The 18,246-nt window shown below is 43.3% G+C and overlaps 1 protein-coding gene across 2 annotated transcripts in view; it reads right to left on the bottom strand.

Annotated features, from left to right (window-relative positions):
• Positions 1-18,009, bottom strand: part of MPP2 (MAGUK p55 scaffold protein 2) — a 55,675-nt gene extending 37,666 nt beyond the window's left edge. Inside the window, exons 1-8 of one of the 2 annotated variants that reach the window (XM_063959895.1) lie at positions 17,919-18,009; positions 14,571-14,669; positions 10,421-10,512; positions 9,973-10,125; positions 8,819-8,968; positions 8,504-8,731; positions 8,044-8,175; positions 7,094-7,199 (exon numbers count right to left, since the gene is read on the bottom strand). In XM_063959895.1, coding sequence (XP_063815965.1) covers positions 7,094-7,199; positions 8,044-8,175; positions 8,504-8,731; positions 8,819-8,968; positions 9,973-10,125; positions 10,421-10,512; positions 14,571-14,607 — 898 coding nt within the window. In that variant the 5' untranslated portion in view covers positions 14,608-14,669; positions 17,919-18,009. Of the gene's footprint in view, positions 1-7,093; positions 7,200-8,043; positions 8,176-8,503; positions 8,732-8,818; positions 8,969-9,972; positions 10,126-10,420; positions 10,513-11,414; positions 11,742-14,570; positions 14,670-17,918 lie in introns of those variants that run through there. The other variant, XM_063959896.1, reaches the window with a different exon arrangement.
• Positions 18,010-18,246: the final 237 nt, after the last annotated feature.

The following is an 18,246-nucleotide window of genomic DNA, read 5'->3' as shown; positions in this document are numbered from 1 at the left end:
CCCGCCAGAACTTCATGTTTTTTTTCACGGGTCCGAGCGACTCGGATCTTCCCGCCTTGCTCGGTTAACCCGAGCGCGCCCGAACGTCATCATGACGCTGTCGGATTCTCGCGAGGCTCGGATTCTATCGCGAGACTCGGATTCTATATAAGGAGCCGCGCGTCGCCGCCATTTTCACACGTGCATTGAGATTGATAGGGAGAGGACGTGGCTGGCGTCCTCTCCGTTTAGAATAGATTAGAGAGACACTTGATTTACTAATTTTGGGGAGCATTAGGAGTACTCAGTACAGTGCAGAATTTTGCTGATAGTGACCAGTGACCACCAGTTTTATTTATAATCCGTTCTCTGCCTGAAAAAAGCGATACACAGCACACAGTGACTCAGTCACATACCATATCTGTGTGCACTGCTCAGGCTCAGGCCAGTGTGCTGCATCATCTATTATCTATATATAATATTATATATATCTGTCTGACTGCTCAGCTCACACAGCTTATAATTGTGGGGGAGACTGGGGAGCACTACTGCAGTGCCAGTTATAGGTTATAGCAGGAGCCAGGAGTACATAATATATTATATAGTGAGTGACCACCAGACACACAGTGCAGTTTATTTAATATATCCGTTCTCTGCCTGAAAAAAGCGATACACACAGTGACTCAGTCAGTCACATACCATATCTGTGTGCACTGCTCAGGCTCAGGCCAGTGTGCTGCATCATCTATATATATGATATATCTGTCTGACTGCTCAGCTCACACAGCTTATAATTGTGGGGGAGACTGGGGAGCACTACTGCAGTGCCAGTTATAGGTTATAGCAGGAGCCAGGAGGAGTACATAATATTATATTAAAATTAAACAGTGCACACTTTTGCTGCAGGAGTGCCACTGCCAGTGTGACTAGTGACCAGTGACCTGACCACCAGTATATATAATATTAGTAGTATACTATCTCTTTATCAACCAGTCTATATATTAGCAGCAGACACAGTACAGTGCGGTAGTTCACGGCTGTGGCTACCTCTGTGTCGGCACTCGGCAGCCCGTCCATAATTGTATATACCACCTAACCGTGGTTTTTTTTTCTTTCTTTATACATACATACTAGTTACGAGTATACTATCTCTTTATCAACCAGTCTATATTAGCAGCAGACACAGTACAGTGCGGTAGTTCACGGCTGTGGCTACCTCTGTGTCGGCACTCGGCAGCCCGTTCATAATTGTATATACCACCTAACCGTGGTTTTTTTTTCTTTCTTTATACATACATACTAGTTACGAGTATACTATCTCTTTATCAACCAGTCTATATATTAGCAGCAGACACAGTACAGTGCGGTAGTTCACGGCTGTGGCTACCTCTGTGTCGGCACTCGGCAGCCCGTCCATAATTGTATATACCACCTAACCGTGGTTTTTTTTTCTTTCTTTATACATACATACTAGTTACGAGTATACTATCTCTTTATCAACCAGTCTATATTAGCAGCAGACACAGTACAGTGCGGTAGTTCACGGCTGTGGCTACCTCTGTGTCGGCACTCGGCAGCCCGTCCATAATTGTATATACCACCTAACCGTGGTTTTTTTTTCTTTCTTTATACATACATACTAGTTACGAGTATACTATCTCTTTATCAACCAGTCTATATATTAGCAGCAGACACAGTACAGTGCGGTAGTTCACGGCTGTGGCTACCTCTGTGTCGGCACTCGGCAGCCCGTCCATAATTGTATATACCACCTAACCGTGGTTTTTTTTTTCTTTCTTTATACATACATACTAGTTACGAGTATACTATCTCTTTATCAACCAGTCTATATTAGCAGCAGACACAGTACAGTGCGGTAGTTCACGGCTGTGGCTACCTCTGTGTCGGCACTCGGCAGCCCGTCCATAATTGTATATACCACCTAACCGTGGTTTTTTTTTCTTTCTTTATACATACATACTAGTTACGAGTATACTATCTCTTTATCAACCAGTCTATATATTAGCAGCAGACACAGTACAGTGCGGTAGTTCACGGCTGTGGCTACCTCTGTGTCGGCACTCGGCAGCCCGTCCATAATTGTATATACCACCTAACCGTGGTTTTTTTTTTCTTTCTTTATACATACATACTAGTTACGAGTATACTATCTCTTTATCAACCAGTCTATATATTAGCAGCAGACACAGTACAGTGCGGTAGTTCACGGCTGTGGCTACCTCTGTGTCGGCACTCGGCAGCCCGTCCATAATTGTATATACCACCTAACCGTGGTTTTTTTTTCTTTCTTTATACATACATGCTAGTTACGAGTATACTATCTCTTTATCAACCAGTCTATATATTAGCAGCAGACACAGTACAGTGCGGTAGTTCACGGCTGTGGCTACCTCTGTGTCGGCACTCGGCAGCCCGTCCATAATTGTATATACCACCTAACCGTGGTTTTTTTTTCTTTCTTTATACATACATACTAGTTACGAGTATACTATCTCTTTATCAACCAGTCTATATATTAGCAGCAGACACAGTACAGTGCGGTAGTTCACGGCTGTGGCTACCTCTGTGTCGGCACTCGGCAGCCCGTCCATAATTGTATATACCACCTAACCGTGGTTTTTTTTTCTTTCTTTATACATACATACTAGTTACGAGTATACTATCTCTTTATCAACCAGTCTATATATTAGCAGCAGACACAGTACAGTGCGGTAGTTCACGGCTGTGGCTACCTCTGTGTCGGCACTCGGCAGCCCGTCCATAATTGTATACTAGTTTCCAATCCATCCATCTCCATTGTTTACCTGAGGTGCCTTTTAGTTGTGCCTATTAAAATATGGAGAACAAAAATGTTGAGGTTCCAAAATTAGGGAAAGATCAAGATCCACTTCCACCTCGTGCTGAAGCTGCTGCCACTAGTCATGGCCGAGACGATGAAATGCCAGCAACGTCGTCTGCCAAGGCCGATGCCCAATGTCATAGTACAGAGCATGTCAAATCCAAAACACCAAATATCAGTAAAAAAAGGACTCCAAAACCTAAAATAAAATTGTCGGAGGAGAAGCGTAAACTTGCCAATATGCCATTTACCACACGGAGTGGCAAGGAACGGCTGAGGCCCTGGCCTATGTTCATGGCTAGTGGTTCAGCTTCACATGAGGATGGAAGCACTCAGCCTCTCGCTAGAAAAATGAAAAGACTCAAGCTGGCAAAAGCAGCACAGCAAAGAACTGTGCATTCTTCGAAATCCCAAATCCACAAGGAGAGTCCAATTGTGTCGGTTGCGATGCCTGACCTTCCCAACACTGGACGTGAAGAGCATGCGCCTTCCACCATTTGCACGCCCCCTGCAAGTGCTGGAAGGAGCACCCGCAGTCCAGTTCCTGATAGTCAGATTGAAGATGTCAGTGTTGAAGTACACCAGGATGAGGAGGATATGGGTGTTGCTGGCGCTGGGGAGGAAATTGACCAGGAGGATTCTGATGGTGAGGTGGTTTGTTTAAGTCAGGCACCCGGGGAGACACCTGTTGTCCGTGGGAGGAATATGGCCGTTGACATGCCAGGTGAAAATACCAAAAAAATCAGCTCTTCGGTGTGGAGGTATTTCACCAGAAATGCGGACAACAGGTGTCAAGCCGTGTGTTCCCTTTGTCAAGCTGTAATAAGTAGGGGTAAGGACGTTAACCACCTCGGAACATCCTCCCTTATACGTCACCTGCAGCGCATTCATAATAAGTCAGTGACAAGTTCAAAAACTTTGGGTGACAGCGGAAGCAGTCCACTGACCAGTAAATCCCTTCCTCTTGTAACCAAGCTCACGCAAACCACCCCACCAACTCCCTCAGTGTCAATTTCCTCCTTCCCCAGGAATGCCAATAGTCCTGCAGGCCATGTCACTGGCAATTCTGACGAGTCCTCTCCTGCCTGGGATTCCTCCGATGCATCCTTGCGTGTAACGCCTACTGCTGCTGGCGCTGCTGTTGTTGCCGCTGGGAGTCGATGGTCATCCCAGAGGGGAAGTCGTAAGCCCACTTGTACTACTTCCAGTAAGCAATTGACTGTTCAACAGTCCTTTGCGAGGAAGATGAAATATCACAGCAGTCATCCTACTGCAAAGCGGATAACTGAGGCCTTGGCATCCTGGGTGGTGAGAAACGTGGTTCCGGTATCCATCATTACTGCAGAGCCAACTAGAGACTTGTTGGAGGTACTGTGTCCCCGGTACCAAATACCATCTAGGTTCCATTTCTCTAGGCAGGCGATACCGAAAATGTACACAGACCTCAGAAAAAGAGTCACCAGTGTCCTAAAAAATGCAGCTGTACCCAATGTCCACTTAACCACGGACATGTGGACAAGTGGAGCAGGGCAGGGTCAGGACTATATGACTGTGACAGCCCACTGGGTAGATGTATGGACTCCCGCCGCAAGAACAGCAGCGGCGGCACCAGTAGCAGCATCTCGCAAACGCCAACTCTTTCCTAGGCAGGCTACGCTTTGTATCACCGGTTTCCAGAATACGCACACAGCTGAAAACCTCTTACGGCAACTGAGGAAGATCATCGCGGAATGGCTTACCCCAATTGGACTCTCCTGTGGATTTGTGGCATCGGACAACGCCAGCAATATTGTGTGTGCATTAAATATGGGCAAATTCCAGCACGTCCCATGTTTTGCACATACCTTGAATTTGGTGGTGCAGAATTTTTTAAAAAACGACAGGGGCGTGCAAGAGATGCTGTCGGTGGCCAGAAGAATTGCGGGACACTTTCGGCGTACAGGCACCACGTACAGAAGACTGGAGCACCACCAAAAACTACTGAACCTGCCCTGCCATCATCTGAAGCAAGAAGTGGTAACGAGGTGGAATTCAACCCTCTATATGCTTCAGAGGTTGGAGGAGCAGCAAAAGGCCATTCAAGCCTATACAATTGAGCACGATATAGTAGGTGGAATGCACCTGTCTCAGGCGCAGTGGAGAATGATTTCAACGTTGTGCAAGGTTCTGATGCCCTTTGAACTTGCCACACGTGAAGTCAGTTCAGACACTGCCAGCCTGAGTCAGGTCATTCCCCTCATCAGGCTTTTGCAGAAGAAGCTGGAGGCATTGAAGAAGGAGCTAAAAGGGAGCGATTCCGCTAGGCATGTGGGACTTGTGGATGCAGCCCTTAATTCGCTTAACAAGGATTCACGGGTGGTCAATCTGTTGAAATCAGAGCACTACATTTTGGCCACCGTGCTCGATCCTAGATTTAAAGCCTACCTTGGATCTCTCTTTCCGGCAGACACAGGTCTGCTGGGGTTGAAAGACCTGCTGGTGACAAAATTGTCAAGTCAAGCGGAACGCGACCTGTCAACATCTCCTCCTTCACATTCTCCCGCAACTGGGGGTGCGAGGAAAAGGCTCAGAATTCCGAGCCCACCCGCTGGCGGTGATGCAGGGCAGTCTGGAGCGACTGCTGATGCTGACATCTGGTCCGGACTGAAGGACCTGACAACGATTACGGACATGTCGTCTACTGTCACTGCATATGATTCTCTCAACATTGATAGAATGGTGGAGGATTATATGAGTGACCGCATCCAAGTAGGCACGTCACACAGTCCGTACTTATACTGGCAGGAAAAAGAGGCAATTTGGAGGCCCTTGCACAAACTGGCTTTATTCTACCTAAGTTGCCCTCCCACAAGTGTGTACTCCGAAAGAGTGTTTAGTGCCGCCGCTCACCTTGTCAGCAATCGGCGTACGAGGTTACATCCAGAAAATGTGGAGAAGATGATGTTCATTAAAATGAATTATAATCAATTCCTCCGCGGAGACATTGACCAGCAGCAATTGCCTCCACAAAGTACACAGGGAGCTGAGATGGTGGATTCCAGTGGGGACGAATTGATAATCTGTGAGGAGGGGGATGTACACGGTGATATATCGGAGGGTGAAGATGAGGTGGACATCTTGCCTCTGTAGAGCCAGTTTGTGCAAGGAGAGATTAATTGCTTCTTTTTTGGGGGGGGTCCAAACCAACCCGTCATATCAGTCACAGTCGTGTGGCAGACCCTGTCACTGAAATGATGGGTTGGCTAAAGTGTGCATGTCCTGTTTTGTTTATACAACATAAGGGTGGGTGGGAGGGCCCAAGGACAATTCCATCTTGCACCTCTTTTTTCTTTTCTTTTTCTTTGCATCATGTGCTGATTGGGGAGGGTTTTTTGGAAGGGACATCCTGCGTGACACTGCAGTGCCACTCCTAGATGGGCCCGGTGTTTGTGTCGGCCACTAGGGTCGCTAATCTTACTCACACAGTCAGCTACCTCATTGCGCCTCTTTTTTTCTTTGCGTCATGTGCTGTTTGGGGAGGGTTTTTTGGAAGGGACATCCTGCGTGACACTGCAGTGCCACTCCTAGATGGGCCCGGTGTTTGTGTCGGCCACTAGGGTCGCTAATCTTACTCACACAGCTACCTCATTGCGCCTCTTTTTTTCTTTGCGTCATGTGCTGTTTGGGGAGGGTTTTTTGGAAGGGCCATCCTGCGTGACACTGCAGTGCCACTCCTAGATGGGCCCGGTGTTTGTGTCGGCCACTAGGGTCGCTAATCTTACTCACACAGCTACCTCATTACGCCTCTTTTTTTCTTTGCGTCATGTGCTGTTTGGGGAGGGTTTTTTGGAAGGGACATCCTGCGTGACACTATAGTGCCACTCCTAGATGGGCCCGGTGTTTGTGTCGGCCACTAGGGTCGCTTATCTTACTCACACAGCGACCTCGGTGCAAATTTTAGGACTAAAAATAATATTGTGAGGTGTGAGGTATTCAGAATAGACAGAAAATGAGTGTAAATTATGGTTTTTGAGGTTAATAATACTTTGGGATCAAAATGACCCCCAAATTCTATGATTTAAGCTGTTTTTTAGTGTTTTTTGAAAAAAACACCCGAATCCAAAACACACCTGAATCCGACAAAAAAAATTCGGTGAGGTTTTGCCAAAACGCGTTCGAACCCAAAACACGGCCGCGGAACCGAACCCAAAACCAAAACACAAAACCCGAAAAATTTCAGGCGCTCATCTCTAGTTTCTACTGCAGGTTACTCACTGGAGTTCGGGGTCAGCTCTCCATCCCTTTTAACAAATGCTTTCCTCTTCTCCTCCAGTAACTGGCTGGGAATAAGACCAGCCGTACCACCCTTCACTAGACATGCCTGGACAAGAGGAATGATGAAATTAAGAAAATATCAGTTGGCTGTATTAATTCAATACAAATAAATTACTTTGCAGTTTATGTCATTAACCTAGGGCTGAAAATGTAAATGTCCAAAGGCCAATACTGAGAAGGGGAAGTGCTGGGTGGGTGTGACCAGAATCACAGGGGTGTGTATACCACACACAGTACTAGCCCCACTGTCTCCCTAAATATATAAAAATAGAATTGTAAATTGAAAAAAACAAAAGAGAAATTCAGTTTGACTACTGTAATGATGATGGGCCTATTTTTATGTGGAGCCCAGGAACTGTAGATCCATCTGACCTATTGTTAGTCTAGCCATGGTTCTTGTATTATAGATAAAAGCTGTAATGCAGTTTTATTTGACCTTTTTTTGTCTGTCTAGATCTGTACAAGATAATGATAAAGATTCTGGTCTCCGCAGCAGCATTATGTAAGCTAATGGAAAGCCCCTCTCTATACAGAAAACCAGTAATTAATTTGGTAAGCAAATTAAAACACAGGTTTATACCCTCATCAAGGAACTGTGCAAGACAGTTATAGTTGCCACCCAACCACAAGCTTGTTACAAGACAAAGGGAAGGTTCTAACAGTGAATTTATGCTGTTCATAATCTAAAAAGGTCAGTATATTATGTTAGCCAATATTTATGTTTGGGCATATGCAATCAAATGAATGTATGGATGAATTATGGGATATGTGTAAAAGCGGGCAAGTGTTCTCAAAGTACTTAAATTGTAGTGGAAATGTAAAAGAGTTCAAACTCACAGAAGAGGAAGCCAGCATCTACTCATCCTGTGGTGTCACCAGTTGTTACTCACCTGCCACCAGTTAGGGTCTTCCTGGTTGACGATCTGTAGAAGGTCCCCTGCTCGGAAAGGCAAGCCGGCCTCCTTACAGGGGATCAGACTGTCACTGGAAGGATCATAGCTGAAGTGGCACTTCACAAATACCTAAAAATAAAAAATAAATAAAAAAATCTTGATATCTTATTCTCTAACACTTTCCCATAACCTGACACACACATCTGTGTATGCTACACAATTAAAGTTGTATCTTGCTATTGGGGTAATCATTAATTAACTTGAGTACAAGGTATCAATAGATTAGTCATTAGTGTCTTCTTATACTACTAATCCACAAAAAGGATCAATATACTGTATATTATACAATAGAACACTTAACCCCCTTTCCACACACACACACACACACACACACACACACACACACACACACACACACACACACACACACACATACATGTAATCTATCCTAGGGTACCTGTCGCAGGGGGTGTTGTTCCTGGTAGCTGGGAAGTATTTTAAGCACCACACTTCCACTGGCATCCCGTAGCATTTCCTGCAAAGCCTGTGGGTCACTCCCTACTTCCTTTCCATTCACCTCCCTAATCACATCGCCCACATGCAGTAGGCCTTGTTGATCAATCACACCGCCATGAAGGATACGGGCAATTACTAGCTCACCACCTTCAACTCGGAAAGTTACTCCCTGGTGACAGGAGACAAAGGATAAGCTCTATAACAATGACAGTGATATAATTATTGTGACAAGTTGAAGGGCTGTTTTCCAGCTTACCAAATGCTCCCCTGCGCTCTTTCTTACTCCCACCATTCGCACTGCATCGGGTGGAACTGGTTGGCTGCTCAGGGTAGGATCCAGCACTGGACTTGGAGGTGGAGTCTCGTAATTTTTGGATGCCACGGAATCATGAGTCTGTAAAAGTGACTAAAAGGGAAAGAAATAAATATAAATAGAAGTTAATGGTGTTCATTAGACACAGCATAGTTACTGGCTGATAGAGATAAGCTATTGGTTTGTATAACAAAACATTGGAAGTTTGTTGAAAGAGATCATCAGTAAAAATGTGACATCCTCCTGATGCTAGTAATGCAACTTTTTATTGTGGAAAATGGGAGAAGATTATGTAATGATAAGTCAAGCACTCCACCTACTGTATACAGTACATTAATGTAATGTCAAATCCAGACCTCATTGGCTTAATTGTGTGAAGCCACATGAAACATTGGAAGGAAGAAAGCAATGGACAAAATAGGATATAACAAGATTAGGTCTATGTTCACTGGTCAGTTACTGAAATTGACCAGAGGGCTTGTGTGCAGGTGATGGAAAAGGTCACATTGTGATGCTGAAAGAAAATTGGTACCAATAAGGGGAAAAGATTAAATTGCCATAAATGTGTAATAAATGCCATAATGGTAAATGTGACATTTTAATTCTTCCGCAGCAGTTTTCAAATCACCACAGACCATGCTCCTTTAACTAGCAAACTCTCATTGTGTGGCTCTGCAGCTGAAGTATTATTGGATGTCTCTGAATGGTCTGGCAGGGTACCGAAGTTAGCTGGCCCATAAGTATTTGCTTTGAAGTTTCTGCTAATTGAAATGCTGCTGAGGACCTGTTGGGATGTTATAACCTGTTTACACCTGGATTGTGATGAAAATAATCAAAGACATTTAAGCTGAATATGGGAGAGTGCCCTTCTGATTTATGTGACACGTTGGTTATACTAGCCATGGTAATAAAGGCAGCACTCCTGAAGCTGAATAATGAAAGAAGTGCATTTATCTGCATAAAAGGAGAGAGAGAGAGAGAGAGAGAGAGAGAGAGAGAGAGAGAGAGAGAGAGAATAGAGAGTGAGGGATAGAAACATGAGAATAGAATGTGTTGGATGAACCATAGGAAGAAATATGAAGCTGTTTCTATATTACCTGGAAATGAGGTTCCTGTAGGATCCTCTGTAGCTCAGATGCTGTTCCACTAGGATCCCTTACTCCTGCCATGTCCTGGAGGATCTCCTGTACCAGCTGCAGGTTATTCTCCCGCACAGCTTCCAGCCGGGTCTCCTCCATTCGCTCATGAGCCTGTGTCATTAATAAGTACATGTAAAAAATAAACAGAAATAAAAGAACCCAGTATTTAGATGATGGTGCTGAACATTGGTATAGTGTGCCCTGCCAATCTCTCTATACACAAGTCTCTATTTAGTCATCCTTCAGCATTATCTCCTCACTAAAAGCATGTCAGCAATTTAACAATTCTGCATCTTAATGATCTCTCGCATCAGGGCAGCTTCTCTTCTACTTCTCTCTTTCTTATTCTTCTAAAATGTAACTTAATCCTAATTAAGATTGTTTTTCTCCTTCTGAGGTTTATTACCATTGGACTTTCCATTATTCCTTTCAGGAAGATTAGATCCAGGTCAGAGGATGGAGGGAGATCAGGATATGTCTGTAGGACTTGCTGCATGGCTGCAAGACAGAAAGCATCAGAGACATTTACTATATAGTTAGGCAGACGCATCAATATTAGAGACAAATATAGACATCTGTGCATGTCCCCTTGGTAGTCTGTATGGGCCTGAGACTGTGTGAGATATGAGAGAGAGTTCAACAAAATCCTAGAACATCTTCAGAAAGAATGTAATATGAGTGTCAGACGGTTAAATGAGAAGCTCCACAGTTTAAACAGATAATTCTAGAGCACCTGTAGCAGAGACAGACTGTAGAGGAGTGCAATGCAAAGTAGGCATTTGTAATGACAACAATTAATGTGACGCAATTAGGAAACAAGAGATTTGGGGATTATATATATAAATGATTAAGATATTGCTGAACTAGGACAATCAGTTATTATAGGTTGCAACCTATGAGGTCCAGATAAGTCGAAGTGAATTAATTAGACAATGTTATTAATGTATCAGTTGGTGGGGAAGAACTAGCATTACACTGTACAGTAAATAGCTATAACTATACTCCCTTAGTTGTTGCAACAATATGCAGTGACTTACATGTGTCAATCTACAGAAGTTTTGTCTTGTTAATTGAAATGCCTCTGAGTATTATGGTAAACTCAGAAAAGTACATTCTATGAGATTATAGTGTTAAATAAAGGAAAATGACAGATGACTGTACAAGACAGTGATTACGTTTTGATAAAGAGAATCTAAAAAGTGTATTTACTATAGGGAAAATGAGGGATAACATAAAGGAAATGAAATGAATACTGTATGTGGATGTAGATGACCAATGCTTACTGAGCACCTGTAGGGCCGCAGTAGGTGGTTATGAGAGACTGTTGGAAGGTGATATAGATGAAAATTAATGGTTATGTCAACAAGACAATGGTATGTAAAGGTCTAGCAATAAGTTACCTTCTCTTTGTAAATTAGACTCCTCTGAAGAATCCAAAGAAACCCAAAATACTAACACTCCCCTCTTAGGTCTGCTCGCAATGATTCCTCACTATGAAATTCTTCCTCTATTTCCTCTCCCCACTGCCTCTCTATTCCATTCCCACTATAACTCCTGTGTCTTTTTGCCTCCCTTTTCGCTTTCTCTCTTTCTCTCTCTGCACTCTACTCCTATCCCCCTCCTTATCTTCTCCCGCCCTCTGTGTCACCACACCAGTCTGAATAAATTACAGCCAGATGCTGTGGCTGAAAAAAGCTGGATAATGGCACAGGGAGATATGGACAGTATAATGACAGCATCAGGTTAGATTGTGGTAATAGAAGCCATCAGACGCTTACACAGCCTCTCAGTGCACTCTACGAAGGGTTAAAAAACAGTAGAGATGCTTAACCAGTAAAAATACAGGGCAAAAAGGCATGCTGCAAGTTGGTTGGCCAGGGCCAAAAGGTGTAAATACTATGGGCTGGAAGGGAGGGGGAATACAAGTGGTTTATCTGCTTCAATGTTTGCAAAGGACAACACTTTCATGGAAAGGCCCCTTTAAGGCTTGGTGCTTTGAACATCACAATCTAGTTTCCATGGTAACCAAAGGATTACACAGGATGGGTACCAGCTAAGATGATGCGTTGGTTAACCCTTGCACAATCAAAATATCTAAGATATGCAGTTTAGGCTTTTGATAACTATTAACTGCATCTTTACAGTTATAGGAAACAATATGATGTATGTTTTATTTACATACAAAATACAGCAATTAAATAGGACAGGCGTATTAATATGTGAGTGCCCAGGCTCCACCTCCTATCAATGGAGGGGGGATGTCACAGAGAGATGTTGTGCAATGTGACATGCACACAGAAAGAAGCAAAGAGGATAGCTGTGATAATAACAAACCAGGGAGAAGCGTATATATAGGAAGTGAGGAGCAGTATCTTGAGTGCGAATGTCCGAGGGAAAAAAAAAACAGCAACAAAATGTACAGTGTGACATTGGGAGAGAGAAGCAGGAATAAATTATATTTATAGATATATAAATACATATTAATACAGTATTTGTGTCTATCTAGCTTTATATGTACAGTAATGTGTGTGTGTGTGTGTGTGTGTGTGTGTGTGTGTGTGTGTGTGTGTGTGTGTGTATGTGTGCAACTAATTACAGTATGTATCTTTGTGTATATATATATATATATATATATATATAGAGAGAGAGAGAGAGAGAGAGAGAGAGAGAGAGAGAGAGAGAGAGAGAGAATCGGCAAGGGTCCGGCACAGCCACTTAAATAGTTACCACACTGGGTGCCTTCACAGGGAGATAGTCAGCAAGAACAGCAGGTGCGGCACTCCAATGATTTGAACACACGTTATTCAAGGATTACAACGTTTCAATGCCCTTTATTTTGTGGCATTTTCGTCAGGGCATTGAAATGTTGTTATCCTTGAATAACGTTGTTTCAAATCATTGGAGTGCCGGACCTGCTGTTCTTGCTATATATATATATATATATATATATATATATATATATTATATGCAACAAGAAGAATGGCACTTCAGATTTAAAATAGATAATCCAAGTGATTTATTTATATATTCTTTTTTTCAAGCTATGCAAGCCTTTTATTTAGCATACAGTCTATTTGTATTACAAGAAATATACATATGTATAACTCATTTGGCCTTCAATACCACCTCTATGCTGATGACACACAACTCTACCTCTCCTCTCCTGATCTGTCCCCCTCTGTCCTCTCTCAGGTTTCCAGTGTCTCTCCGCAATCTCCTCCTGGATGTCTGAACGCTCTCTGAAGCTCAACATGGACAAAACTGAACTCATCATCTTACCCCCATCCAGAGCAACACCCCCGACCAATATCTCCATCATTGTTGACAACACCACCATCTCCCCCGTTCCCCAACTCCGCTGCTTGGGCGTCACTCTTGACTCCTCCCTCTCCTTTGCACCCCACATCCAAGCTCTGGCACAGTCCTGTTGTTTCCAGCTACGCAACATTGCTCATATCAGGCCATACCTCTCCCAGAGTGCAACTAAACTCATCATCCACTCACTGGTCATCTCACGACTTGATTATTGCAATGTTCTCCTCACTGGCCTCGCTTGCTCCCATCTTGCTCCCCTCCAATCTGTACTGAACTCCGCAGCTAGGCTTATCTTCCTCTCCCGCCGCACCACATCTGCCACTCCCCTTCGACAAAATCTACACTGGCTCCCATTCCCCTACAGAATCCTCTTCAAGCTCCTCACCCTCACATACAAGGCCATCTCTAATTCCACTGCTCCCTACATCTCCAACCTCCTTTCCCTTCATACTCCCTCCCGCCCCCTACGGTCGACCAATGACCGTCGCCTCTCCACCGCCCTGGTCACTGCTTCCCATGCACGAGTTCAGGATTTTGCCCGTGCTGCGCCCCTTCAGTGGAACGCACTCCCCCGCTCCATTAGACTCTCCCCGACCTTGCAAAGCTTCAAACGGGCACTAAAAACCCACCTATTCATCAAAGCATACCCTCCCGATGCATAACCCAGTGCTGAAGCCGCGCCTCCACCCCCTGCCTCATGCCGTGAACATCTCAGCTGTGCTTGCATACTGCCGTCAGGCTACCTCCCACTTGCCTGCACCTCTTGTCATCTGTCTGTCGCCCCTCCCCACTAGATTGTTAGCTCTTCAGAGCAGGGCCCTCTTTCCTCTTGTTATCTAAGCCCTCGTCTCGACACATTTCACTCGCAGCTCTCCCCTACTCAACGACCATCTTTATCCTGCTAGTAAAGGCTCATTTCTATCTATGACCATCAGCCTCTAGTAGTACGATGAGCACTCCATCAATACTTACATCTTAGCTGTATTATGTCTTTAGAACGTGTGGTGCTCTATTTTACCTGTACTCTCTTCCTGTTATTTATTTACTGTAATGCTATGTTTTATCTCCCTGTACTGTCCTTTGTACGGCGCTGCGAAACACATGTGGCGCCTTATAAATAAAATGTAATAATAATAATAATGTATGTATCTAAATATAGACACAGACACACATTGTATCATGGTCACTTATGTGTTTTAGGACCTATGTCCTTCTCTATCAGCACCTACATACTAACTTACCGCAATCAGAGTTGATAGAAGGGACAGCGACAGGCATTGAGAACCCAAGAGATAATAAAGACAGGGGCTTGGGAGATGTTCAAATAGAATTGAAGAGTCCTGAAATAAAAGAGGGGGGTGAGGAGGTATTAGAGTTTGCCAGACTTGAACTGTAAGCTTTGGTCTAAGGTGACAAATTGTGCAGTTGAGCAGGGCACAATGGCAGAGGAACAAGCACATCAAGGGCAGACTAGGGCTTTATAGAGGGCATTTTCTAAATATTTTATTTGTTTCTAAATTAAATATTGCATTTCTGTGCAGTCATATCAATATACAACTGAGTTACATGTACTTCTGAGGCAAATTATTATGATCAATTGTTTAATATATTGTTGCTCCTCCATGTGATATCAATATTTCTGACCTGCTTAGGCAAAGACAGCGCGGTAACAGGGCTTTACAGCTACCCGTGTCATTACATCATGCTGAGGGGAGAACAGCACTGCATGTACCATCCTCAGGGGCTGTACAGGTTGCAGTGTGTATATCTGAAGAGTCCAAAGGACCCTATGGGCATCACTGAAGCAGTGACCCCCGGTTGTAGGGACCATGGGGCAGCAACAGTGCCGACCTATTCTCTGTGTGATGACACCAGCCGCACACCCCTATTTACAGTCCTGGACACAGATTCCAAAAGACCTCTATGGGTGTCTGCAGAATCTGAAACCAGCAGATTCTTTAACTTCAGTAAGTTATAAGCTGAAGCCTCAGTGGATTGGGCTTGTTGGTCCACCATCCAACATATACCACAAATGCTTGATTGGATTGAAATCTGGGGAATTTGGATGACAGGACAACACCTTAAACTTTTCATCAAGTATCTCAAACCATTCTCTCACACCTCCGCAGTGTGGCAGGGTTCATTATCATGCTGAAAGAGGCAGATTTCACCTAAACATAATGTTGCCATGAAAGTATGTACACAACTGGGGGTACATATCAAATTAATGTCCACATGAATGATTAGTTTCCCAGCAGGATAGTGCCCAAAGTATGACATTCCCTTAGCTGGCTTGTTATCTTCACACAATGCATCCTGGTGCCATAAATTCCATAGAAACATTACTTACACATACCTGGTCATCCAAGTAATGCAATAGAAAACAGGATTAATCAGACCAGACAAACTCCTTCTATTCATCCAAGGTCCAGTTCAGATGCTTGTTTGCACATTGTATGTGCTTTCATTAGTGGACAGGGGACAGCAGGGGACCTCTGACTGGCCTAAAGGGGGGTACTGACGGAGCAATATTCTAAGCAATCTGACTAGATTGCTTAGAATATGAGCATTATCGCTCCGTTTGTACCCCCTACAGCGATAGCGATGCGCATCCCTGCACATCGCTATCTTTGCTGCTAGCCCCATAACCAGAAGGGCTTGATGCTAGGTCTGTCGTGACACATTACTCCCATCACCATCATTAAAGTGTTCAGCATTTTGTGTCACAGTAGGCCTCTTATTGGTTTGCACCCTATAAGCATTTTGTGTTTACTTCCTTCCTTGAACCACTGTTGGTTTGAACTCACCACGGTTGACCTTGAGCACTTCACAGGCCTCACTTTTTCGGAAATGCTCTGACCCAGTCAGCTCCCCATAAAAGTTTGGTCCTCATCAAAGTCATTCAGGTCTTTACAGCTGTTCATATCTTTTGCATTCAACACAACTGGAAGCAATTTTTAAACTTGTAATTTTTTTTTTTATTCCATGAGATTTTATTCCGATCATTCCTTCACACACATTAAAATCCTGTGCCATGTAGGACATTTGTAAGATCATTAGATTTTAATTGTACAATATTCTAATATTTAGAATATGCACACTTAATCAAAATGTTCTACCTAACCTAGGGCCTAATTTAGACCTGATTGCAGCAGCAAAAATTTTCTCTAATGGGCAAAACCACGTTGCACGTTGCAGATATAACATGTGCAAAGAGAGTTAAGGGGGGTACTCATGGAGCGATAATCTAAGCAATCTGACTAGATTGCTTAAATGTTAAGCATGATCACTCCGTGTGTACCCCCCACAGCGATAGCGATGCGCAGCCCCACGCATCGATATCGCTGGGGCTAGATTGGCCTGATTATTTCACAATTGTATTGAATAATCAGATTGTAATGTTGTGGACACCTCCAGAAGTCAGTAGGGCCTATTTATTTACCAGCATCTGGTGATTCTTGCTGAGGTAAATAATATACAATGCAGAATTCTCCTAAGTTTGCATTTTATATTATTGCTCTTTTAAATCCCATGGAAAGAGCACAGGTGGCAGCTTTGAAAAGCTGCAATTTTGTAAGTATACCCCAAGGATTATAGCACTCTGGAGGTAAAGATTTGGGCACAGGAAAGATGTCTTGGGGTAACCCCTACATATTGCTGGCACATTGAAGCATCAAACTACTGAATTTACTTTTCAACAGTATAGATGGGATTTGCTGTCAGTATTCATCTGAATTGCAGCGGTTTTGTTGTAGTTTTTTCAAGGTGCTTTGAATAAAACTGACATAAACGGCATCTATCTAACCAATCAGAAGGAGAGAAGACACAATTCACTTATGATGAGGGCAACCATTATAATGATGAATCACAATACACTAATAATGAGGGTAAACTACAGCAAAACCGCTGGGATTTCAAACCCACTGCGTAGTAAATGATATAATATACTTTATGATGTACTATTGTCCTTTTCATTGTGGCGTAGACTTTCTATGTTGGTATGTGCTTTAGAGTGTGGTGGTCTTACTAACAGTAGTAGACTTATTTTTTCAAAAAGGCTAAGCTAGAATCCACTCCAAGTATATGGAGACACATAAAACCATGCATATAGTCTGTCAGATTTATTATTGAGTGAAACTGTGTCTATATTACGTAACATGAATGCAACATTCTGACAAGTGAGAATACACTGTAAACACATTAGATAATAGTCTGACAACTAACATCTGTTTCAAACCAAGAACACTTGTACTCAGATACATTGTAAATACCAGTAGAGGATTGGTCCATTAAACACATATAAGTACTGTATGTTATTTATTTATATGTTACACAAAACAAAATAGTGTAAATAGTGAATATTAGACATATGCTTACATACAAACATAAGAGCTCACACAGGTATATTGAACGAAACACAGATCTATAAATACTAATATCATAAAATTATAGACACACATAAGCGCACACACACACACACACACACACACACACACACACACACACACACACACACACACACACACACACACACACACACACACACACACACACACACACACACACACACACACACACACTATACCCACCTCTGGTAAGGATGTCTGTATATAGGCAGATTGAAGTGCCTATGCAGTGATCTATCTCTGATATGTCTCTTATCACCCAGCTGTGGCTCAGTTTAGAAACTGCTGGCTTTTAAAAGGGCAATGCCAGTAACAGGGCCATCCAGTGCAAAGGGGGATTTAGAGGGGTATTGTGAGACACAACGGAGAGACAGTTCATTTTGACTTCTATCATATTTGAATTACTGGTGGTGACATCTTATTACTCAGAGCAAGACTCCTAAAGTTTAAATTCTGTGCAAGATTGTATTTAGTATCGAGTATTTCAAATAGTATATAATGCATATAATGG

This window comes from Pseudophryne corroboree, chromosome 3, assembly GCF_028390025.1.
Source record: "Pseudophryne corroboree isolate aPseCor3 chromosome 3, aPseCor3.hap2, whole genome shotgun sequence".
Lineage (NCBI taxonomy): Eukaryota > Metazoa > Chordata > Amphibia > Anura > Myobatrachidae > Pseudophryne > Pseudophryne corroboree.
Note: the sequence above shows the minus strand (reverse complement) of the source record. Positions and strands in the feature narration are given on the sequence as shown.